At 43.0% G+C, this 26,852-nt stretch overlaps 1 protein-coding gene across 1 annotated transcript; it reads left to right on the top strand.

Moving 5' to 3' along the window:
- The first annotated feature begins 604 nt into the window (after positions 1–604).
- On the top strand, positions 605–26,687 carry CPLX4 (complexin 4). The gene is made up of 3 exons (XM_003914430.3): positions 605–2,386; positions 7,918–8,005; positions 25,160–26,687. Exons 1-3 carry the CDS (start codon positions 2,220–2,222, stop codon positions 25,385–25,387), a joined length of 483 nt encoding a protein of 160 aa, XP_003914479.1. The 5' UTR covers positions 605–2,219; the 3' UTR covers positions 25,388–26,687.
- Positions 26,688–26,852: the final 165 nt, after the last annotated feature.

Genomic DNA, 26,852 nt, shown 5'->3' with positions numbered 1-26,852 from the left:
AGATTCTACAGCCAGCCTCAGTGGCTCACACATAATCCCAGCACTTTGAGAAACTGAGGCAGGCAGATGGCTTGAGGTCAGGAGTTCAAGACCAACCTGGCCAAAATGGCAAAACCCTGTCTTTACCAAAAATACAAAAACTTTGCCGGGCATGGTGGCACATGCCTGTAATCCCAGCTACTCAGGAGGCTGAGGCAGGAGAACCGCTTGAATCCGGGAGGCGGAGGTTGCAGAGAGCTGAGATCCTGCCACTGCACTACAGCCTGGGCAACAGAGCAAGGCTGTCTCCAAAAAAAAAAAAAAAAAGAAAGAAAGGATCCTACACACACCAGCTAGTAGTTCCTGGATGTCCAAGGGCACAGGCCATTGTAATAAATCGAGGAGTAAAAAGTTTTTTAAGTCATGACCTATTCTCAATGGAATTACCTGTTGAGGAAATAATAAGATATTTGATTTCATAAAGCACTATTAGGAGGCCTTCCATGGCCACCCTGCAGAAGCTACCACCTAAGAGTCCCCATAATGTGTGAAACCCCCTCCTCTGACCCCCCCTCCCACACAAACAAACATTCAGAAAAGGACTGGACAGGGAGAAACTCCTTTACATATGGGTGCCGGAGTTTAGAACTGACCCCTCACCATTAATAATATTTCCTAATTCCTCATAAAATGGAATTTTTAGAATAGATTTGATAATAAATCTAAATAATTACTTATAATAAAATGTAGACAGAACAGACAGAAACATAAGGCTGTGGCTTTTATTTTATGGTTTGAAAAGTTCTACGAGACAACATTAATTAGTAACATTCCTCAATGAACATGCAATGTAGTTTATTATAAATGGTAATTTAGAGATAATGGTGTGAACATGTTAAGTTCCAAGCAACCCATCTAAAACTGAAAGTGGAGCTCAGTATTGATGTACATTCTCCTTGAAGCCCTGAGCACAGCTTATATTTCACTCTAAATTATCTTTTTTAGCCTTTCATATCGAGACCATTTTAGCAGCATTTTAAAATAGATTACTAAAAGGGAAAGCAGACGATAAAATATGTAAAGCAAGCATTTTAGGCAAGAGTCCAGATTATATAATTCCATATGATCAGAGAGATAATCACCTGTTTTCTGAGAGGACTCATGCCTTCAGATAAAATGACAATGGATAACATCTCTCCCTTCCCACCCCACCCCCTTTGGCGTGCTTTAATTAGAAAGACACTAGTGTAGATTAAAGTCTTAGCCATACTCAATTCTTCCCTTGACCTGAAGAAAACCACAGCCATCGAGAATCTGGTGGGATACAAAACATTGTCAGTTTCATCCAAGTACACCAGTGAGCTTAAATAGAGCATCCAGGAGGTGCACTATTTACACAAGAGAAAAAAGGTGACCCCTTACATATTGATGATTTGACTCACATAATGGTCTTACCTTCTGGATCACAGCCTTGAAGTGTCAAGCACATCATTTCCATGTAGACAAGTGACATTTCCGTGCAGGAGAAGGCTAAGATAATCTTCCAGATGTAAACCAAGGACCTGCTGTCTGGGTCTTTGCATTTGTCAGTTGTGTATTTATGTGTGGGACACAGTAACTGTTGAAGCAAACCGAATTCAAGCAAACTAAAAAGCAAATCCTTGCATAGTACTTAAAGTCCAATGAGATAAAATGATGGATCAACAGGATTATTTTTGCTTAATGAAGCATTCTGGGTTTTGAGTCTCATTGGACTCAGTTTTTCAACAGGATGTTGTGCTCAAGGGCTGGAATTTGGAAATTCCACAACAGCTATATAATCAGTCAGCTCTGATTAATTTAATTGAAACAGGACTCTTGATGAAGCCCTGCTGTGCTTATAATTAAAAATTTAGAAACGGGTAGGGAGAGGGGTAAATGATGTGGGGGTTTCTTTTTCCTGTGAAATTAGCAGAGTGTATTAATTCAGAAGGTAGGCAGTTGCCTCTGATTGTATGCTTTAGTAATCTGAACCATCTGCCTCTATATACTAAGGAGTTCACCACTTTAATCCAGCTTACGGCCGACAAACCACTCTTCTCTATCAGTATGCCCTTGAATAGATGAGGCTGTGCAAAGTCCTTTGCTCTTAAATGTATTGCTGTCATTGAGAATATTTGGAGGTTTTCTCTTGGGTTTGTTTGGATTTTGTTTCTTCAGCTTTTGTCTAATTTTGGTTTTATTTTTCTGGAGCAGAGAAAATGGCTTTCCTTATGAAAAGTATGATAAGTAACCAGGTAAAGAATTTAGGATTTGGTGGTGGGTCTGAAGAAAATAAAGAAGAAGGAGGTGCATCTGATCCTGCAGCAGCTCAAGGGATGACTAGAGAGGAGTATGAGGAGTATCAAAAGCAAATGATTGAGGAGAAGTGAGTACATGCTACTTCATTTCCCTTAAAAAGCAAAGGAAATTCATTCTGGCCATACCTTCTTCAGTTCTCCAGTTTATTTCTCTTTGCTTTTTAAGATGCCTTTCCTTTTGCCGTTTACCTCTAAACCAAGGAAAGGTTGTTCTTCTAAAGTAAACAGTTCCCTAACATCAGCAGCTACTATGTTCTGTGTTCTATATTCTACATGTTTGAATGGAAATGAACAATAATAAATTAATCTATATGTTGTTCTTAAAGCAGCTTAACACTTTCTGGTCTAGGCATGTTTTGATTGACCTCAATTTAATTATTTAGATGAAAAATGGTGGGTTTAACTAACAGTCTTTCTAAACTTCACCCTCCTAGCAAGTAGAAAGTCTTCAAATTGTAAGAATTCAGACCTTATACCTAGAAAAGGGCCTAAAAGAATATAGTGTAGCTTCCTTGATCTTGCATGTGAGAAAAAAAAAAAGCCCAGAAAGCATAACATGACAATTATGTCATAAGACTTGGCTTATCAAAGACTATGAATAGATTTGTGGACTGTTTAATATGGAAATTCTAAACATACAGAAAAGTAGAATAGTAGGATGAATACCCATATATACCTATGACATAAAATCAACAGCTTACAGTTTGCTATATTTGCTTACAGATTAAATAGATAGGTGGTAGATAATAGTTTTTAAAGTAAATTACAGATGCCATATACTTCACCCCTAAATACTTCAGCCACCTTCCTCCAAAAAATAAAGGCATTCTCTTGGCTATATAAAATATAGCAAATATAAAATATAAGCAACATTTTAGTTGAGTATTATAGAATGTGAATATCACCAACAACTTTTCGCCACTTGAAGACTGATTCTGAAATAAATGTAATCTCTGTGTAATTTTTTAATGTTTAAGGTAGAATTAAAGTTCTTTTAATAATCAGTTAAGAAATGAAACATCAATCTATAGGTTAAATGTTTATCATATGTTTCAAAAGAAAAGTATTTCTTTTTTGCCACCTGGGCTCTTTTGCTAATGATCAATTACATAATAGTTGCCTAAGTCCTATCGCTAAGATGATTATAGGTGAAAAGGTTAATGACCTGGAGGAAACAAAGAAAGTACAAAGACTACATTTAGCGGAAACCTTGGCTATTGTATTCTTTTGAAAGAAATCATGGCTTATAAACTACCTAGAATACATTATGCTTGGTTCTGCAGTAAATTAAAGTTGGTTTTTTTAAAAAATGTCAATGCAACTAGTAAAAATGATGTTGGTACTAAGACTTGGGCAAAAGAAGCAGCATTCCTTGAATATTGGCTGATTTTACCTATGGTATGCAAAACAACAAAAAGCTGTAAAAGCAAAATAAGTACTGTGTAATGGAGAATAGAAGACAAACATCAGCATCAAACATTCTCAGATCAAGAAGGCTAATGAAAACAACAATGTAGACTACAGTTGTAAGCATACAAAATATCATTTAATATGTTCAAGCAGCAGATCCGACTGCAGATAAGGCATCTATTTGATTAACTAATGTCCTAGTTTTCCTTAATTTTATATCTGGACAGATCAAAGCTCAAAATGGCCAAATCATACAGTCAATCAGTAGATTGAGTTGTCAGCTACTCAGCTTTTTGCGTACGTGTGTGTGAGAATATTATATATTTGTGTAGTCACTCAGTTTAAGAAATAGTGTCAGGACAATGGGGCATTCGGCTTCCCTATGATACAGAGGGATGACTTTCAGTCCATTGTTTGAATTTTCAAGAGTTTCACCACCTAGAATGCAATATGTAGTAGGCATTAAAAATAATTCATCACAAGATAAACACAGAGATAGCTACAAACAGTAGAGTATATATAATAATTAAAATGAATGTTAGCAAATAAAAGCCTCCTACCTAAACCCATCCTCATCATTTTAGGAAGTGGGGAGATTGACTATATGAATTATAAATAAAAAACTATTTAGCAATGCACTCTAATAATGCACATTCATTTTTCTTTTCCTTCTGTGTTCAATGTGCGTGTGTGTGTGTGTGTGTGCGCGCACACCACTGGTAACATTAGTACTGAAAGAGGTCTAAACATAAATAGACTATCTGGAAAGGAAATAAAACAATAGTCTGTTTATCCCTACATTTTCTCAATTATATTAAAAAGTTTATTTGCCTTACTTATGCTTCAGCAGTTTCTACAATACCATTTGTAACTTGACTCTGACCTTTGTTTTATTCAGTAATTGTTTGGACGTCTAGTATGAGCATAGCATTGTGAGGAATGTACCGAAATGGAACAGATGGGTTTTCTTCTGCAGGAATTTACACTTTACGGGGAGACTAGCTAGCTGCATGTGACTATAAACGGAGCAACCAGTTTTTCTGTGTGATTTGTAGACTGGCTCTAGAGGACTGGAATCTAACTCTGTGTGGCATTAGTATCAACAAATGGATCAATGCGGTTTATAGTTATCTGATTTTCAACAAAGGCGCCAAAATAATCAGACCAGGAACGGAAAGTCTTTTCAACAAATGGTGCTAAACAACCGGAAAACATTGAACTTTGAACCCTACTTGACACTACACAAAAATTAATTTGTTATGTGTCATACACATAAACATAAAAGCCAAAATTATAAAGCTTTTCGGAAAAAAAAAGTAGGAGAATATCTTTGCAACTTGAAAGTGGATGAAGTTTTCTTTATCATGACCCAGATTGGCAATGACCTTATCAATGACCATAAAATTATTAAATGATAAATTCAACTCTAAGTTGAAAACTTTTATATGTTAAAAGATGCCATTAAGAAAATAAATGGGTAAGCCAGACTGAGAGGATATATTTGGAAAATATATCTGACAAAGGACCGGGATCTAGGAAATATGACGAACTCCTAAAACTCAATAATAAAGGCAAAAAAAAAGGGAAAAGTTGGAACAAATACTTCAGAAAGATAGATATATGGCCAATTAGTACATGAAAATCTTACGTGAAAGTACATGAAAAGCTGCCTGATATCATTAGTTGTCTTGGAAATGGAAAAAATGTAAATCACAGTAAAGTAGCACTCCATAAATACCAGTATGACTAAAATCAAAAAGACAAAAAATAATAGATGTTGCCAAAATGTGAAACCACTAGAACTCTTGTTTCAATTGTTGAGACATAAACTAGTATGACCACTTTGGAGAAAGGTCTTGCTGTCTCTTATAAAACTAAATGTATCCCAGTAAGTCACCCTAGAACTCAGCAAATTCCATGCCTAGTTATTTACCTAGTAGAAATTAAAATAGATGTCCACAATAAAAGCTAGAACAACAATATTCAAATCAGCTTTACTCACTGTAGCCCCAAATGGGAAATGATTCCGGTGTTCATTATCAGAAAAATGACTAGACAAACGGTGATTGTATTTGTGCAAACAATAGAATACGTACCACTCAGCAATAAAAAGGAACCAGCTACTAATACATAAAACAACAAAGTGAAATCTCAAAAGTATTTTACGCTGAGTGAAAGAGGCCTTACACAAACATGAACTGTATAGTTCCGTTTTATGAAGTTCTAGAACAGGCAAAACCAATCTATGGTAGAAAAGGTGTGGTGGTTGCCTCTAGGGCTAGCGGGTAGGCCTTGATCAGGAATGGGGTTGGGAAAATTTTCCCAGGTGAGAGCAATGTTTTCTATCTTGAAAGGGTTTTGGGTTACACAGGTGTGTGCATTTTGGGGACTCTGAATGGTGTGCTTAAGAGGTTTGTGCATTGCATTGCATACAACTTTTGCTTCACAAGAAGAAAAGAGAAGCTATAAACAAACATTTCACGCTAGTTAATGACACGCATATTGAAGAGTTTGGGGGAAATGTTACTGATTTCTGCAACTTTGAAATGTATCAAAAAAGTAAAACGTGGATAAAGAGAGGAATAGATGTGATAAAAACGTACCGTGAGATGCAAATTTTAGAATCTGTATGGATTTGATATTAAAATTCTTTCAACTTTTCTGTATGTTTGGAAGTTTTTACAGTAAAATGTGGGGAGAAAAGGTCTGCTGCTTGTCCACGCCACAGGTCGCTAATCTCCTGGACAGGTTACTTTATTCAGTGTCCCTCTCCAAAACTAGAAGGTTGAACTCGATGCTTTCTCATGCCCGCTCCAGACCTGACATTCTGGGGCTGGAAATGAGTTCAGAGAGCACCTGAGCCCAGGGCCTGTGATCAGTAGTTTAACCTGATCGTTTGCTGCAGCTCCTTCCTTAACACTTAGCTGTTTGCGTAATGGTGAAGATTATTTCCAAACTCAGAGTCAAGACATAGAAACCAGTTTTCACCTGAAAATAAAAACAGGGGATTTGTTTTAAGCAGATACTGCTTTCCTCAAAGATAGTTCACCAGATCCACGGGTAGAATTCCCGTTAGGCCTCACATGGGCCTAAACCAGGAAGCAGGAGGCTGTTGAGAGGCCACGAGCACTCTTTCCCCATCTCTTGCCATTGCTTCTATCTGGGCGTGACTGCTTTGTTCTTCCTCAGCAGCCAGACTACAAGGTTGGTGGAAAATGACAGCCAATGGCTACCAAGTTCATCTGTTATTTTGCCAGCCACATTGCAAGTGTCTGTCATTCTTAGCACCAATCCTATATTTTCAAAGAAGAGATTTCATTTACTGAGCTTGGTCTAACCCCATATAGCCAGAGGGCAGGGCCGTGTATATAAATTCAGCTACCAATAAAGCACTTCTGTGGGCAGCAGGGAAGGGTGGTGGTGCTTGTGAGCTTGCAGACATCTCCAAAGGTGTCTGCTTTTGTCTGGATCATCATTAGCAGGAATGTCCATTTCAAACCAGCATAACCGTGAGTCCAATTAGATTATTCACACAGCAGGATCCCAGTCTGGCATTCTGGAAACATACCCTACCTTGTTTGGGGCTACCTCCTTCCAAACCAGGAAGAAAATGCCATGCCTAAATTGGGGTCTGGAGAGAGTAACAATGAAGGGAGACAGGTTTATATTATATCCCCCAACACCAATGGTCTTCAAAGAACTGCCTGGTTCTGGACACTGTGACCCTGTTTTAGTTTGCATAAGAATCGCTCGGGAAGCTTGCTAAAAATGTAGCTTCCCCTCCCCTGCACCCCGAGATTCTGATGCAGCAGGGCTAGGATCCAGGCCCAGGAAGCTGCATTCGTCATAAGTGCACCAGGTGATTCTGAGGCTCATGGTCCTTGGCTGAACAGTCCATGGAAAACTCTATGTTGGGAATAATCACCCCGCCCCTCTCCTGGTTCACATCATAAAGAGATTCCTAGGACCAAATTGTCTTTGGGACTTAGGGGTATATACTGAAAGTTACGACAGTAGAGTGACAGACAGGCAGATGTTTGGGGACCTAGGAAAAAAATCCCATATTTCCCAAGTGTCTGCCTGCAGTGGCATCTCAGAAGGTGTAACCCAGTATCTGGCTCCTCTGAGCACGGGCGGGAATGTCTTCAGCTCTCTGTATCCTTCTGATCCTTTATTCTTTAACTTTTAGGATGGAAAGAGATGCTGCATTTACACAGAAAAAGGCTGAGAGGGCATGCCTCAGAGTTCATCTCAGAGAAAAATACAGGCTCCCAAAGGTAAGACACCCTGAACACAGGAAACATCTAATCATTTCTTAATTACCAAAAAACGGGAAGTCATACTTGATTATCCACAAGGGATCATGCTGAATATATCCTAATTGTAACTGAGATGTTTGATATAGTGAAAAGGGAACTGAACGAGGAGTTCATAAAATCTTGATTCCATTTTTTAACCTAACTTCTATGAACTTCCACTGTTGCTAAAAAAAAAAATGGAGTTAATACCTATAAATGACATTTTAACATAAATTTATCTGAAGATTCTCGAACTTCTCTATGTAAATACACAATGGGGACAATAATCATAGCTGACATTGGTTGAGCTCTTTCTAGGTACCAGGCACTGTGCTTTGTGTATATGAATTCATTTAGGTTCTGTTCATCTCTGCCTTACCATAGAGGAAACACAGGCATGAAGAAAGTAGGTACCCTCCTGCCATGGGCCAGACAGCCAGGAAAGGCAGAGCCCATGGTCCTGATTTCTATGATATTCCACCTCTATTTAAAATGAACCATCAATTGCTGGTTTGGGGAATAATGTAGTAGAGACAGTCATCACCCAGCACCATCTTATGCATCTCAGCACTGGCTGAGGATGACTGCTGTAGGCTGTGGCCGAGTGAGTCGTTGGTCTCCTGGTGGGAAGGGAATGCCTTGACATGTTGTAGAACATGTCTTAGATGTACTATTCCAGGGCTTGCATCCAGTAATGACAGAGGGCCTGTCACTTGCTACTCTGACTCATACCACCTGACTCCAGCTTTACTACCTGTCCACCTGACTAAACGACTCCACCTTCAACTTCTGGGTTGGTCATTCAACTTCATATTCCAAAGATACACCATCCCTTAAAGAACATTTTCCATCTGGAGAAGCCAAAGAAAAAGATCCTCCAAAGGGCATGATCCCAAGTATGAGAGCCACCTCCAAATCCGGGTGGTTTAGAAAGTGCTGCTAAACCAACTCCTTCCATTGATCCCCAGCAGATCCCAAAAAAAAACTGGTTTTAGAAACTATAAGCATTAAACAAGGGAGAGTCCACTGTCTATTCAAGGTCACTGATGAAATCACCAAAGACTCAAACATGGTAGAGGTTGATCCCTAAGGTTCCCAAGGAACCCGGGTTCTGTTCTTAATAAGAGAAGGAAAACCCACAACAAAATGTCAGCTCATTTCATCCACAACCAATGAACTTGTAAAAGAATGCTTTGCTTTTCCTATCCCACCCTCCATTCAGGTTTAATAACTTTTCCCCACTGTGCTTGCATTTTGGAAGAGTGAAGCACTTCTAAACACTGTCCTTTCCACTTTCATTGTCTGGTGAATTTCCTGAAACTCCCTGGACGTCACTGGCTCTCTTTAGCAATGTGGCCTCCCCCTAGGCAGGAAACTTGACTCAGATTCATGCTGCTTCACTGAAGCTCTGGCCTCTGCTCTTGTGCCATCTGATTAAGGCACCATCAATCTTGTTGGGATGAAGCAGAAATTTCACACACACACACACACACACACACACACGATTGGCTGGGTGTGCATCGTCCAGAATGGTAGGACTTTTTAAAGATTTATTTTTGACAACTGTTATTCTTCTGTAGGGATCTAGGGAGAACTGGGGTTCAGTTGTGGCTCTGTAACACAGTATCACATGGTTTTAAAAAATATCCGAGTCTCTTAATTTACGCAGCAGGAATAGAAAAAAAAAAAATCTGAGCCTCAGTATCCTCATCTATAAAATGAGGGCTGAAGTACCTAACTTCATAGGATCTTTGTCTGAGATAATGTAATATAAAGAACCTAGTACAGCACCTGACAATAGAGCTCTTATTGTTGACATTATGATCTCTGGGCACAAAAGTCTTATTTCCTGATAATAACAACCAGGGGTCTTGAGGACTGCCAGTCCTTAGGTGTGTAATCAATGCAACAATGGAGGTTCCTGAGCCTCAAGGCCCCAAGCCTTTTATCTTTTTCTCCACTAATGGTGAATCAGCAGTCTTGCTGACTTCCAGATCCTCAGGAGTGAACACCCTTAGACTTAGCAGTAAGGTTTAAGTACTCTTCCGAGAAAAATAATTCTCAAATCTCTGTGCCAGGGTATCCTTTGAAACAAAAGCCTTTCCAACAGAAACTATGGAAAAAGGAAAAAATGATAGCCATGAAATGCACAAATCCAGGTCCTCCCCAGAGAATGATTGCGGCTATACCTGCATAGGCTACTGCTCCCTAAAGCCAGCTAGGGGGAGGGACTGACATGAAGGACGTTGATGAATGAACAGTAGAGCTTACCAGTGTCTTTCATTGCCTGGCTTACTGATGTTCATATATCCCCTTTTCTATAGCTGTTTCAAATGCATAATGCATTTGAGATCCCACCTGATTTTCTCATAGACCATGAAAGAGACCATAAAGCTCATCTAATAATCTCATACCACTGTGTCATTTTATACCTGGGGAAACTGCAGCCCAGGGGGGTTAAGTAGCTTTGCAATAAGCCACATCTTCTGTGACAGACTCAGGATTGGAACTCAGGACCCACAACCATGAAAAAGAGCAGTTTGTTCACAAAAGGACTTTGACAGAGCTCCCTGTCTCAAGGCATTTGTTCTTTCTACTTCTTTTTTGTTTTTGGTTTTGGGTTTTTTTTGAGACGGAGTCTGTTGCCTGTTGCCCAGGCTGAAGTGCAGTGGCACAATCTCAGCTCACTGCAAGCTCTGCCTCCCAGGTTCACGCCATTCTCCTGCCTCAGCCTCCTGAGTAGCTGGGACTACAGGCGCCCGCCACCATGCCCAGCTAATTTTTTGTATTTTTAGTAGAGATGGGGTTTCACTGTGTTAGCCAGATGGTCTCGATCTGCTGACCTTGTGATCCGCCTGCCTCAGCCTCTGAAAGTGCTGGGATTACAGGCGTGAGCTACCACGCCTGGCCTCTTTATACTCTTAATATTTGAGCTGTTCCCCAAAATTTTAGGGCAGTTTTGAATTCCATGTGGCTTAAAAAAAAATGGGAGTATATTCTTTCTCCTGTGTTGTCTAACAGTTTGACCCTAGATCTGCAAGCAGCTGTCTAAATTCCAAATACAATCCAAACAAACAGATGAGGATTTCACTTGAAAACATTGTACACACCATCATTCACTGCAGTTTACGTCCAGGCGGGGACCCCCTTCTCCAAGGGCATTTTTTGCTTGTTTAAGTTCTAGGGTACATGTGCACAACGTGCAGGTCTATTACATATGTATACATGTGCCACGTTGGTGTGCTGCACCCATTAACTCGTCATTTACATTAGGTATATCTCCTAATGCTATCCCTCCCCCACTCCCCCACCCCACGACAGGCCCCAGTGTGTGGTGTTCCCCACCCTGTGCCCAAGTGTTCTCATTGTTCAATTCCCACCTATGCGTGAGAACATGCGGTGTTTGGTTTTCTGTCCATGCGCTAGTTTGCTCAGAATGATGGTTTCCAGCTTCATCCATGTCCCTACAAAGGACATGAACTCATCCTTTTTTATGGCTGCATAGTATTCCATGGTGTATGTGTGCCATATTTTCTTAATCCAGTCTATCATTGATGGACATCTGGGTTGGTTCCAAGTCTTTACTATTGTGAATAGTGCCGCAATAAACATACGTGTCATGTGTCTTTATAGCAATATGATTTATAATCCTTTGGGTATATACCCAGTAATGGGATGGCTGGGCCAAATGGTATTTCTAGTTCTAGATCCTTGAGGAATCACCACACTGTCTTCCACAATGGTTGAACTAGTTTACAGTCCCACCAACAGTGTAAAAGTGTTCCTATTTCTCCACATCCTCTCCAGCACCTGTTGTTTCCTGACTTTTTAATGATCGCCATTCTAACTGGTATGAGATGGCATCTCATTGTGGTTTTGATTTGCATTTCTCTGATGGCCAGAGATGATGAGCATTTTTTCACGTGTCTGTTGGCTGCATAAATGTCTTCTTTTGAGAAGTGTCTGTTCATATCCTTTGCCCACTTTGTGATGGGGTCGTTTGCTTTTTTCCTGTAAATTTGTTTAAGTTCTTTGTAGATTCTGGATATTAGCCCTTTGTCAGATAAGAAGATTGTAAAAATTTTCTCCCATTCTGTAGGTTGCCTGTTCACTCTGATGGTAGTTTCTTTTGCTGTGCAGAAGCTCTTTAGTTTAATTAGATCCCATTTGTCAATTTTGGCTTTTGTTGCCATTGCTTTTGGTGTTTTAGACATGAAGTCCTTGTCCATGCCTATGTCCTGAATGGTATTGCCTAGGTTTTCTTCTAGGGTTTTTATGGTTTTAGGTCTGACATTTAAGTCTTTAATCCAAGCTAAAGGAGGATGTTCGAACCCATCACAAAGAAGCTAAAAACCTTGAAAAAAGATTGGACGAATGGCTAACTAGAAGAAACAGCGTAGAGACAACCTCTTAAATGACCTGATGGAGCTGAAAATCATGGCACGAGAACTACATGACGCATGCACAAGCTTCAGTAGCCGATTCGATCAACACTGATCAAGGGTATCAGTGATTGAAGATCAAATGAATGAAATGAAGCGAGAAGAGAAGTTTAGAGAAAAAAGTGTAAAAAGAAGTGAACAATGCCTCCAAGAAATATGGGACTATGTGAAAAGACCACATCTACATTTGATTGGTGTACCTGAAAGGGGTGTTTTTATATTTGGTTGCATTTGTAACAATGGATTCTACATACAGTGTTTCAAAACTGTGCCTATGGTATGGAAGATCCTACAAATACCAATAATACAATTGTCTGCTTTTTGTAAACCACACAGAAATTCTAATCCCGTATAGCTAGCCATAAAAACAGCACCTAATAAAACTACACGATAAGAAAAATCGGCTACTCTGGGCATACTGCCTATGAGTTAGCCCTGCTCTGCAAGGAGCAGTTTAAAAACTAAAATTAAAATATTTTTAAAAATCAGCTGGATTGTATTCCACTCAGTCCAGTTATCACCAGCTGTGGCTAACTTCCCCTACCCCAGTGCAACACCTTGCGCTTGCAAACCAGCCCCACCCTTGGGAGCCTCCTCTGCCTCCCGCGCTGTCACTTGTCACACGTTACCCTCCCGCCCGCGTCCCCCCCACCGACGAGGCTCTGTGTACGGGGACCCTTCGATGGCCCATGTGGTGAAAAAGAGGCTCCGGGGGACAGACACGTTTCCCAGGCTAACGTCTGCCCAGGCTGTGCAGAACAGCCACTCCCCTCCAAGTCAGATCCTGGCTGGAGCGCGGAGGGCGCCGCGGCCGCTGGCGCGGGCCCCGAATCCTCGACGCCGGCGCCCCCTGGTGTTCCTAGCGCCGCGGCCCCTGGCACCCGCGGGAGGGGGAACCCGGGCTGCCGGTGGTGGCAGGACCAGGGCGGGGCAGAAGCCAATTTCTAGAGGTGACTTAAAAAAAAAAAAAAAAAAAAAAAAAAGTCTTGATAGGTCATTGGATGGAATGGGGGAAAAACAAAACAACAACAAAGAAAGAAAGAAAAGAAAAAAAAAAGTATTATTTTGTTATTGAGGACCTGGTCGTGCGTTTCCTATCCTCCCATGGCATAACGGGAGAGGGAGCTCGCAAACAGCCGAGTTTCCGCTGTCTCCGCAGTGCTGGAGAGAGATTCTGAAACGACAGCAATCGAGGGCGGGCTGAAGGAGTTGGAATCTTCAGCCTTGAGAGGATATGACTGAATAAATGAAGCTTATGGGGGCAGAATCATGCCCCAGGCCTCCAGTGCCATGCTTTTTATTCTAATGCTGAATTCAGTCAATTTACCCAGTGGCTTGGCTGCTGGTTGTTACTGAACTGTAGGTACCTAAGGTCTGTCTCATTATGCAGAGAAATCTCCGCAATGGAACTTTTAGAGAGCCATCCTCAAGAGAGAGGCCGGGCACGGTGGCTCACGCCTGTAATCCCAGCTCTTTAAGAGACCGAGGCGGGCGGATCACCTGAGGTCAAGAGTTCAAAACGAGCCTGGCCAACATGGTGAAATCCCGTCTCTACTAAACATACAAAAAAAAAAAAAAAAAAAAAATTAGCTGGGCGTGTTGGCGGGCCACTGTAATTCCAGCTACCCAGGAGGCTGAGGCAGGAGAATTGCTGGAACCTGGGAGGCAGAGGCTGCAGTGAGCTGAGATCGGGCCACTGCACTCCAGCCTGGGTGATAGAGCAAGACTCCATCTCAAAAAATAAATAAATAAATAAATAAATAAATAAATAAATAAATATAAAAAATAAAAAGCCATCAGAAAAACATAGTGGGGATGCGAGGTGTAGGGTTTTGTCTCCTAGATGCTTCATTAAGGAGCAAGGAGGCCCTGGAAGGCCAGACAGTGCCCATCTGGGTCACTAGGAGATGTAATTGAGAAGCCCAAGGCATGGTGCTCTGTCCAAAGAACTGGAGGGAAGGAGAGGAGAGGCAGGCCTGCCAGTGCTGCCTCTTACTGTAGCCAGGGGAGGGCTGACTCAGGGCTGAAGCAAAGGAACTGCTGTATTCGGTGGGAAACAGAGCAACAGATTCCCAGGTCCTTATGAGTCCCCTCCATGGGGCTTGGCTTCCGAGGTCATCTGAGGAACATGCCAACCATCACTCCCCTCCAACCCTCTAAGTTCTTTTCCTAGAACAAGTTCAGGTTCCTGGATGACCACAATACTTTGGTTCCTTGACACCAGTGTCTGAGTGCTGTTTCTCTTTTCCATAGACTTACTTTTTTACGTCCGGAAAAGCACATACCATATGTGTGCGCTCAATACATAACCATAAGGATCATATACATTTAGGGACGTGCCGAAGGTCACAAAGCTTGCTGTGACAAATGGAGACTCAAGCCTCCTTACTCTTCATCCACTACTTTTTCGTCCTCCCTTCTCCTCATATCCCTTTAAACTGGGCATCAGATTCCTGGTGGTAGACTTTAGAACTGAACACACTGTCTAACAAAGAAAATGGCACAGGACAGAAAGCAGGGATCCCTGGGACTCTAGTGGGCTCCTAATAACCTTCCCCTCCCTGCCAGGTTTGCAGAATACTTAGCCTGTGCCATCTTCTAAAGCCCATATTGGGTAAGCATTCATAGTAATAGTATTAACAGCCCACAGGGAATTGGACGAATTTAACACGTCCTCCAGCTAATGAGGGATGACCCCCTGGGTACCTCATTCACAATTCCCCAGGGTCACCGCCACAGCGCTTACATAACAGCAGGATTCAGTTCTAGACCCTTCCCCTGACCAAGGCCCGACAGGGAGCAGATCTGAGAAAATGTCTTCCCAGGAGCTGTCAGGTCTAATGAGGATAACTATGTCACATTTTGGAATTAGAACTGTATTTTCTAAAGAAATTATTTGGCTGGTGTTTCCTCTGAAAAAGAGTTTCACTCGATTGCTGACAGGGAAAAGCAAATGTAGACTCTTTGAAAAGGAACAACACAAGCCATAGCCCTCTAGATAAACAATAAAAGGTCTTGTGTCTCAAGTTTATTAATTGTTAGTGACGATACTATTTGCTATGCCAATGTCTTTTAATGACCATTGTTAATTTCGGTAATCAGATAAGTAATTAAATAAGTGCAGTAAACAAATTGCAGTTATCTGCAGTATGTATATGTATATGTATCTATACCAGTCATTATAATGTCTGTGTACACATATCCAGATTATGTCGATATCCTCTAGTTGTCAAATTATAGGTCATCAGAGGACTTAAAATGCCTAAAGTCATCCATGATGCTTACGTTAGATTTGGATCACGCATCACTAATTATTCCGGACCCTGTATCTTCAGTTTCTCCTCCTTCATTGGCCTCTCCTTAATAAAAGAGGTCAAATGTCTCCCATCTAAAACAAGCAAACAGTACTTTCTGAGTAAACATGGCTTTTTAGGTATCTTCCCTTAAATGACTAGTTCTCACTGCTCTGCTGAAACCTTCTTCTTCCAGATGTTCAGTTCACTAAATACAGTGGGTGGTTCCCTTAATTTCTCTTGGGGCCTCTTTGTTTCTTCTAGCACTGGTGATCGCTTCTTCCTTAAAGCCCTCTTTCTCCTCAGCTTGCAGACATCACCCTCTGGTTCTTGTTCTTGTTCTTGTACTGCTTCTTCTTCATGAGTTATCTTTCTCTGTCTGCCTCCAAATTGTGGGATATTCTAGGGTGCCCCCATGGCTGGCTCTTCTTCTCACTCAAGCCTGAACATTGTCCACGAGGGCTGCACCTTGCCATTGCTTTCTGCTACCACCTACATGTTGATGATTCTCAAATCTGTACTTCCAGACCACATCTTCCCAAATTTCCCAACCGCAGCTACCTTTACTTGGACACTTCACAGATACAACCAGCTCATATCCAAAACTTACTTGCTCATCCTCCCTCTAAACCTGCTCCTCCTATAGGCTCCACTTCCATGGGTGACTCTCCCGACAAGCCCATCTCCCAGGCTGGCTACCAGACGTCACCACTGCCTCTTCCCTCCTTGCTCCAGCTGCATGTCCAGTAAATCGCCAAGTCATCTTAATTCACTTCTGAATAGTTCTCAATTCACCATAGCTTTTCTACTTGGAGTCTTGTCCCTCTCCACACTGAGGTTTCCAAAATGCAAATCTGATCCTCTTTCTTCCCTGTTTTTTGTTGTTGTTGTTGTTGTTGTTGTTTAAGGCCACTATGTCTTTTAGAAGAAAATCCAAACTCCTTGTCCTGTATGCCATGATATGGGTCCTGTCTCTCCAACTTCACCTCTTGCTACTACTCCCTGCCTGGACTAGCGCTTCCTCCTGCTCTGTTCCGTGCTCCCTGTGGCCTTTCTGTAAGACTCTGGTTAGTGCCACTTCTTCCAGGGCCTTCCATGATCTCCCTCCCCCTACCTAATTCTGGATTTGGTCATCCTCCTCCATGTTCCCATATATCTTGAGTCCATGTCTCCTACATCATCTTATGACCCTAAATATCTGCACCTACTGTGTGCTCCTTTAAAAAAGGGGCTGACTTTTAAATCTCTCTGCTCAGTGCCTAGCAAGGTGACTGAGATATAGAAAATGGCACACACACACACACACACACACACACTCACACACACACAGTGATTGCTGAGTAAATGGGTGTTATTGGGGAAAAAGAAAAGAAAGAAAAATGCCCGGCTGCGTGCAGTGGCTCACGCCTATAATCCCAGCACTTTGGGAAACCGAGGTGGGTGGATCACGAGGTCAGGAGATCAAGACCATCCTGGTCAATATTGCGAAACCATGTCTCTACTAAAAATACACAAATTATCTGGGCGTGGTGGTGCATGCCTGTAATCCCAGCTACTAGGGAGGCTGAGGCAGGAGAATCTCTTGAACCAGGAAGCTGGAGGTTGCAGTGAGCAGAAATCATGCCATAGCACTCCAGCCTGGCAACACAGCGAGACTCCATCTTAATAAAATAAAATAAAATAAAATAAAATAGAAACACCCAAAGAACAAAGTATCAAAAACAGCAGAAAAATTTACCCGCCATTAGAGTTACATTAAACTACAATTTTATGAAAAGAACAAGTCCAGATTCAACATTGTAGTTTTGTATAAAACACAAAGGTTTCCTTGTTTTATAAGTAAAACACCGTATTTCTTCAAGTAGAGGAAGTAATATGTTTTAAATAAAGCTACAAGATTCTTTCTAAAAGCAAATGTGTCCCTCTCCCTGGCCAATTTAAAATGTATATGTAAGTCAAGCTAAATTAATAAGAGAAAACAGTTCCACAATGAACCCTAATCCTATTAACAGAATTGTCAATCTAGGTTAGTCATTGAAAAATAATGTTGTGACCCCTGCTGAGCTATATGATTTAGTTACACCTGGTGTTTGTCTGCCGTATTAAGGGCACCATTCATTTCGAATAAAGATGCATATAGGAGAAACTCAGCAGAGTTGTCTTTAAATGTGTCACATTGAAAGCTCCATTACAGTTGAATTTAAAATTTGCCTCCTAAAAAAAAAAACAAAGATGATTGTGTGAACCTTCCTTTGCCAGACCCCTTCAGATTAGGAGCTCTTGGGGCTGCCCAGCAGGGTCTGAGACACCAAAACCTCCTGCTTTCTGAGCAGCTGTTTCTGGTGGCCAGGCGGCGGGGAGGCCATCAGAGGCCCCATCAGCCGCCATCTCTTCCTTCCCCTCCTCACCCTGCCCCAGTTCGGTTTGCTCCTCCTACTTATGCCCTTGAAAGAGCAATGGACTACATGTCTACAGGGAGCATGGGGATGGGAAGGAGTCACTGGACACTAGTGAAGCAGGATTTCAAGACGTGTTGCTTGGCCACACCAGCTTTGTCATGTCATCTTCATAAGCGCCCTGTAAGGTAGGTAGATATCACCTCGACTTTACAGATGAGAACACCGGCTCAGAGAGGGAAAGTGACTTTCCAAGGTCACAGAGCCAGTAAATGGCAGAACAAGACTCTAACACGAGACAATCCGAGTCCACAGGCCATGTGTTCTTGCTAGACCCTTCTGGCAGCTGTGTTAGGTTCTTATGCCCTAAAAAGCAGAATGACATTTTTGAAGAATCGTTACCTCTCGAGACCTCACTTGCCTCATCTGTAAATGAGGGGCTTGGATATGCGGCCTCCAGGAGCTTCTTGAGTCCCTGTGGAATGTCTTCATAAGGGAAAGAGGTATGAGATGTGCACAGCTGGTATCTAGAAATTCTCATTCCCTGTAGCTCCCGACGCATGCACACTTTCAATCAAATTGAAAACTGATGCCTATTCCTCAAGAAGACAAATCCACACCATCTGTCCTAATCTGCGGGTGCTGAGGGGTCTTTAAGTAGCTGAAGAGGGAAGAGCAGCGGCGGGGCACAGCAGAAGGAGCAGCCAGCACGCCCCAGCCCAGGGCCTTCATACCAGCCACACACTACCTTCTGAGGGCAGCAGCCCCACTCATAACCAGGACAGTGAGCGTGGTTTATGAAGACAAGTACCTGACTGCTCAAGTCCATGATCCTCACAATTATGTCAATCTCACGCTACATGAACTACTCCACGTGAAAGAAATCCATTCTTTTAGCTTTTGGTATCCTGTGGGCAACGATAAGTGAATAAACTAAAAACAAAATCAAATCTACCTAGTGTCAATCACACTGGCATTTGCTTATACACCACGCTTAGCTAACTGGACTCTGACAAGAGGAGAATGCTCAGCTTTTTGAAGACATAACCATCTAAGATAATTTATCATGGTATCTCAAGTTTGGTGAAAAGAGAAGGCCAGTTTATCCAGGTCTAGGAAGTAGTAAGTCTTGAAATCCAGGGTCACGTTTATCTTTTGGTGAATGGTCATGCATCAATCACAGGAAATGACAATGGTAGGATATGGAGCTATTTAAATAATGGGGTATTCAGCAGTGGCCATAAAGATAATAAGTCTGGTTAAAAACAAGAGATTAAAACGGATTTCTCATCAGCTGGCATAAAAATAATTAGCTCTTAACTGCATTAAACAATATCCCAAATTGATAAGATTTCTAGAAATGAGAAGATCTGTGAAACAGAGCCTCTGAGAACAAAGTATAGCCTATAAGTCCCCTAATTATGTTCTGGCTCACTCATTCATTCATTCACGCCACAGTTCTCATCCTTGAGCCTTCCTTCCCTCCCTGGAGCTGCTTCCGGCCCGTACTGATGCTGATTCACATTGGCTGTAACTACACTTGTATTTGGGGATTGTAATGAGCCATTACTTCTTTTCCTTGAAGTGTGAACTGTGTCCAAATATTCCTGGTCTCCTCAACCCAAGATTTGTCAATGGGCAGCAGAACGTTTGGACAAGACATTCATTGTTTGAATTGCAGACAAGGTCCTGTCAGCAGGGTGGTTCATTAGGAAGAGAGGAAACAAGGCTGCTGTGTCCACTGTATAAATCCCATTTATGCTTCTTAATTGCTTGCTCTGTCCCGGATCTTTCTCTTAAGGGCCAATACTCTCACACCGTCTCTTTCACTGTCCATGCCTTCTTTATCCCAGGGATCCTTTCAGCAGGGATCTTGACACTGAGCTGCCCTCTTTCCTCTAAAATATTCATAACCACCACTACCACTTATCCAGAGCTTAGATGCTTGCGAGGCTGTTTCACAGCATGTCTCATTCAATCTGCTCAACAGTCCTCTAAGTGGCCCTTCCATTGGACATCAGAAACATAAGTTGACTTGCCCAAGGTCATGCATTGGTGAATGACAGATCTGGGACTCGAACCCATGTCTAACTCCAAATCACACAATCTTTCGTTCTCCTAGGCCACCTCTGGCAGGAGAACGGTCTGGATAGGCTGCAGCTTTTTACAAAGGAGACACTTGAATACTTAGCTAGTTCTAGGTCTAGGGCTAGCTCAATTAGTTAGGATCCAGAGCTAACGAGGCTACAGGCCCACATTTGGTTCCAGAGGGCATGATTTTCTCTTCTAGCCACTCAACAGCCTTGTCTGGTTGTCCTACCTTTAGTCATAAGGTTTCCATGGCACAGGCTTCAGCCCAGAGTAATCAGTTTCAAGACTAGAATCATCTCCGGAAGCAGCCATGCTCTGGGGGGAGGGCCAGTAGCCTTGTCCTTCTAGATCAATGGTGAGTGGAGGACTCTCTGACCAAAGCCATTGACTACATCCAATGCTGTCTTTGGACCTGGACATCTGAGGCCACTGCCCTGCGGCCCATGTTTTAGAGGGCTCTGGTCTCTCTTCTAGCCACCCTCTTTCACATGGGGTGAAGAGTCTGTGGGCCAAAGGGCCTAGACCAGGCAGAGCCACACCCCTCTTGTAGACCATGCTCAAGCTGCTCAGGACCCCAAACGCCCTGCCTAAGTGCATTCCAGAGCCTTCCCAGGCCTCCGATGCAGATCTGTTCTCCTGAGAGTGGCCAGGCAGACTAGGCCTGAGGAGTGGGGTAGGGGTCATGCTCCCAAGGTCCCAAGGCCCTTCCCAGTGAGGGCTGGAGCCAGGAACTGGAGAAAAAAGAGGGCCAGGTTGTGAGCCAGGAAGTTCTATCAGCACTTGTGCTTTACCATTCACAAAAATTAGGGGTGGGCCCGAAAAGAGGTAAGGGGAGCTAGGGCTGGCTAGGTAGCTTTCTCTTAGAATGGAAAGCCTAGTGCTAAAGAGGAAATGACTAAGCCTGGCTTGTTAGAAAAACCAAGCCTTTGAGTGAAGGTAGGAGTCACTGCTAGGTCAGAGCTAAGGTGCCAGGACATCACAGCCTCCTGAGAGGGCTAACCCCATGTGCAAGATTGCCCACAGTAAATTCCCCTGTCCACCTCTGAAGGCTCTTATTTTTATGAATAACTACTACTGGGTGAGTGCTTAACAGATTCTAAATAACTCAGTTACCATCTAATCAACCCTCGACAGCTCTAAGGCAAATAATGCAATTCTCCACATACAGACAAGGAAATAAAACTCAAAGAGGCTATACAAAGTGTCCCAGGTCACCCATCCTGTAAGTGGTAGAACTAACGTTCTCACTCAGGCAATTTAGTCTGCGATGCCCCAACAGGATTACAAAGATAAACCGGTAGCTATGAAAACAGAGCTCTTTATAGCAAAGAGAACCTACAAATTTAAGTATTGTTAAGGCTGTTATCTTCCCTGACAATAGGTTCATTGAATCATTCAGTAAACATTTATTTTAATTTTTGAAAATATTTATTTATTTATTAAGACACAGTCTCTCTCTTTTGCCCAGGCTGGAGTGCAGTGGCGCAATCTTGGCTCACGGCAACCTCTGCCTCCCAGGTTCAAGCAATTCTCCTGCCTCAGCCTCCCGAGTAGCTGGGATTACAGGCGTGTGCCACCACGCCCTGCTAATTTTTTGCATTATTATTAGAGACAGGGTTTCACTAATTTGGCCATGCTGGTCTTGAACTCCTGACCTCAGGTGATCCCCCACCTCAGCTTCCCAAATAGCTGGGATTACTGGCTTGAGCCACCATGCCCGGCTATTCAGTAAAGATTTAATTCTTTGTGTCTACATGCCAGAAACTTTGCTGGGCTATGAGACAGAAAGATGAGTAACTTACAGCCTTTGTCTTCAAGAAATGTGGAGCAGTGGTTCTCAAACTTCAGCAAGCCCCCGAATCACCAGGAGGACTTGTTAAATCACAGATTGTGAGGCCCGCGCCCTGAGTTTCTGAATCAGTGGGTCTGAGTAGGGTCCCAGCATGTGTATCTCTAGTGAGGTCCCAAAAGATGCTGATGCTGTTGGCCTAGAGAACCCACTTTGAGAACCACTTTGATAAAACTTAGGGCAATCAAGATCCTCTCCATGAGGCAACGTAGAATTGCACTGCTCTTGCTTCCCTGAGCAAGAGGCACAAGGATAAAACAAACCTCAGAGTCTCCCTTGAAGGAGGAAACCATCCCGAAGCTTCTTCAAGCACAGCAGAGCCATAGAGAGTGGCCTTGCTGAGGCCTCCCTGTGAATGGGAGGCAGGCGAGCACCATCCCGTGAGCCCTCGCGAGTGTGTTCAGTGTTTTGTAACCCTGGCTGGCTGGCTGGCTTTCCTTTGGCCCCTCTAGCTGCCCGTCCCTGCAGGCCCACAACAGTTACCCTGTCCAGGTTCAAACCTGGCGACATGCTTGGGTATCTTACTACCAACCTGAGGGAAGGGGCCAGAATTCCTGGGAATGTCTTTTCAAATCACTTGCATTTGATGTCAGGATGCATAAGAGAGGGCAGATGTCCCACATTTGCGTGAACTGAGAATGAGTCGGCCACCTTGTGCTTTTCCTCTCCTTCCTGCAAAAAGGCCCAGAAGATGATCAGCAAGGAAAGCAGCTGCTAGGGAAGGCAAATAAAAAATAAATAGAAATGAACAATTGGCTGGGAGCCCCTAGGGATTAACTAACTAATTAATCCCACAACAGTTTGACCAGGAACTAATTAATCCGTTAAGCACTTGGAGGGCCCAAGGCCCTGGCCAAGAGCAGGGAGAGGCTTCACATCTCCGGAGGCTGGCGCGGAGTGGGACTGTCCTCCCGGGTCTCCAAGGAGGGCCTCGGTGAGGACTGTCCTTCCCAAAATCATTGGTTCCCCCTGCATCAGAAATCTGCTTCTCAAGCTATTTCTTGAGCCAGGTTCCTGTGTCACTCTGCCCAGGGAAACGAATCAAAGAAGAGAGCCCTGAGGAAAGGCTGCTGGGCTTCAGCCCCTCCAAGTAAGAGAGCCACAGACAGTTAGAACTGGAAAAGACTTCAGCCATCTGGTCCTTCCAACCCACTTTACAGATGAAGAAGGAAGTTTACAGGTACCCTGGTGTGCCGTTTGGACCTAGAGACAACTGATGTTTCTTTCCAATCATTCTTACGCAGCACCCAGACAGGGGGAATTCAGATCTCCCTTTAGGTGCTGTCTTTAACTCCACCTCAGAAGTCACCAGGTGCAGAAATCTTTCTTAAAACAATGTAGTCTGATTGACTTAGATCATCATTTTTTAATATGATTTTTCATGAGCTTTGGTAACAAATTTAAGGCTGGTCACAACATATTCAGGTGGCTCTAACATAGATCTTTCCTCTCATTAGCTTTTCTGACACTCTTTTTAATCTTCTGTTTCCCTGAAACCCAGGTCACCTCATGTTACAACCTGATCTCCAAAAAATCTGACAGCAGCCATCTGGGGATGTAAGCTAATGTTAACCTTTCCCAGAGAATGGTTTTCTTTAGACTCCTCTCTCATTACAGAACAGGAGGCTTTACAGTCTAAGTGGTGAAACAATCTCAGCTGAGTATGGTGGTGCATACCTGTGGTCCCAGCTACGTGGAAGGCTGAGGTGGGAGGATCGCTTGAGCCTAGAAGGCCAAGGCTGCAATGAGCCAAGATTGCACCACTGGACTTCAGCCTGGGTGAAAGAGATAGACCCTGTCTAAAAAAAAAATAAAAATAAAAATAAAAATAAAAATAAAAGAATCTCAAAGACCAGGCAGCATGCACTAAGAAATTCTGGAACAGACACTCCTAGAATCACAAAATGAAATGTGCAAGGCACTTGTGATAGCATCAGCAACACCGAAGGCTAGACTGCCAGGATGCTGAGTGGGGGCCATGCACTTGATGGTTCACTTAATACATGTGTGCTGTGGGCCAGACTCCAGTTCAGGTGCTAACGGTGGAGTTGAATCTGACAAGGGCCCATGTCAGGGGCTCCCTGTCTAGTGGAAGGGAGGAAAAGAGCAATGATTAAGCAAAAGTTGCCACTAAGGTGTGATGAGTGAATTAATGCATACTGTCTAGTCACTATAAACTGAAACCTCATCCTTTAGAGTGGGGTCAACCAGGTGAGTGGATCTTGGCATGTGCCTGATAGAGTCTGCAAGACTTGGAAAGCTGCCCTTAGGCAGAGTTGGGGTGTGATGCCCCAGTTTTTGTGTGTATAAGCATCACAGAGAGAAAGGGCTTCTTAAAAATCCAGATTGGGTTGGGAGTGGTGGTTCACGCCTGTAATTTCAGCACTTTGGGAGGCCGGGGTGGTTGGATCACCTGAGGTCAGGAGTTCGAGGCCAGTCTGGCCAACACAGTGAAACCCCGTCTCTACTGAAAACACAAAAAATTAGCCAAGTTTTGATAGTGTATGCCTGTAAACCCAGCTGCTAAGGAGGATGGGGCAGGAGAATCACTTGAACCAAGGAGGCAGAGGTTGCGGTGAGCTGAGATCGAGACACTGCACTCCAGCCTGGGTGACAGAGCAAGACTCCCTCTCAAAAAAAACAAGCAAAAAAAAAAAAAAAAAAAATCCAGATGGCTGGACTCCACCTCCAGAGTGCCTGATTCAGTGGATCTGGGATGGGGCCCAAGAATCTGTAGTTCCAGCAGGCTCTAGATGATGCTAATGCTGCTTGTCCAGGGACCACACTTGGAGAACCGCCATACTGGAAGGTTCTGATTGACCCAAGGTGCCATGAAGGAGGGATGTCCCTACAGGAGCCTGACCCAAGGTGCCATGAAGGAGGGACGTCCCTACAGGAGCCTCCACGACTGCCACCAGGACCAGGCTTGACTGCAAGGCCAAGTGTGCCACTCACTTCCTTTATTCTCTACAGACTTCTTCCTGCTGCTTTTTAAAATGTATTTAGTTACTGAGTTAGTAGGTTTAGAGTTATTTATCTATCTCTATTTATTTTTAACATAGAGTGAAATGGATGAGAATCAAATCCAGATGGCTGGAGATGATGTGGATTTACCCGAAGATCTCCGGAAAATGGTAAATGAAGATCAAGAAGAGGAAGAAGATAAAGATTCTATTCTTGGGCAGATACAGAATCTCCAGAACATGGACTTGGATACCATAAAAGAAAAAGCCCAGGCCACCTTCACTGAAATCAAGCAGACAGCGGAGCAGAAGTGTTCCGTGATGTGAGGGGTGGGAGGGGTGGAGGGAGGGAACCAGTCATCCTTGGAAAAGACCACTCTCCTGTGGGACGTTTCGAGCAGTACATGTTTTAATGTAGTGAGCACATTAAGGAAAACCACGATGATCCATTGATAGACAATCATTTGGTTGTTCTAAATATTCCTGGCAGAGCATTTAGATAGCACCTTGCAGCAGGAACCATATTTTCCTTTTAGTTATAAATGAGATGAACTGGAAATTTTCAGGTGTAAATGATGATGCAGAACACGTATCTGCTTAAAGACCTTGAGATGAGCCAAGAAGAAACAAAAGCAAGTGGTATTTCCTCTCCAACTTTCTTCCTTGGAGGCCAAGTTCTCACCCTGTCCAACTATTCGCAGGACACCAGGTCCCTTCAGAGAAAGATGTGGAGAGTCAAGGTGTCCACTGGAAGCCGGGTTGCCCACAGGGAGCTGAGGCTACAGACTCCAGGGCAATCAAAGGTCACCACCCCCACCCCTCACCTCCAGGCTCCTTAAATTTGTCAGTGATACTCATCAAGTTTGGTCCTTGGATGCTTCTCAGCCAAGTGGCGGTAGCAGGGATGTGGTGAACAATGAGAAATTGAGGCAGGGAATAGACCTCACCAGCCCTTTGCATTGGAGATCATCACTCTAGTGGCCATGGGAAGAATGGAACCGAGGGAGGCACAATTATAGGCAGAGGGAAACCAGGGAGACGGCTGCTCTTTTTGAGTTGAGCTTAACTCTCCTTGTCTGAACTTGGTGATAGCAATGGAAACAAAGTGGGTAGACTAACAGAGAGCGTTAAGAAGTTAAATCAGTCTCTCTCTGTCTCTCTCTGTCTCCTCCCAACCTATTTCTCTCTCATCCCCTTCCCTCCTTCTTGTCCAATCTCCCTGTCTCTTTTTTTTTTTTTCCTTCTCCTGTCCCTTCCTATCCCACCCCTTCAGACTACCTTCCAGTAAATCACACTGTCATTTGGTGCCACAGGCTTTCAGGGTAGGCACTGATTTTTTTTCCCTAATATCTGCTCTCTTTCAAAAGGAACAATTCAAAAGACTTAGAACAGTTACCACTGAAACACTTCAAGCTATTTAGCTAAAGCCTACCAAACCAAAACAAAATACTGATTTTTTTTGGTGAATCTGTTCATATGGTGAATAAAGATCTATGAAAGGAAAAGGAAACTGAGACCAAAAACTTAGGGTCTAACTTGTTCTAAACCCAGAGTTCCCAAATGTGTTGTACAAGAAGTTTTATGTAATAAAAATATGCAAATAAAACAAATGAATAAAGGTCCAAAACCTACGGTCCTTGGCAAAGTTCAGCCTGTCTTGGAAGTTCCTGGGAGAACATTGGTGCAATGATTGGGGCTGATTAGCTTCTAGTCCGCAAACCCAGATGCCATGAGCACATTTTAAAACTGCTTGTCTTTTATCAGAAATGGCATGTGAGTTGTGGTTTGTTTT

The sequence above is a fragment of the Papio anubis genome, chromosome 19 (genome assembly GCF_008728515.1).
Source record: "Papio anubis isolate 15944 chromosome 19, Panubis1.0, whole genome shotgun sequence".
In the NCBI taxonomy this organism is placed as follows: Eukaryota; Metazoa; Chordata; class Mammalia; order Primates; family Cercopithecidae; genus Papio; species Papio anubis.
Note: the sequence above shows the minus strand (reverse complement) of the source record. Positions and strands in the feature narration are given on the sequence as shown.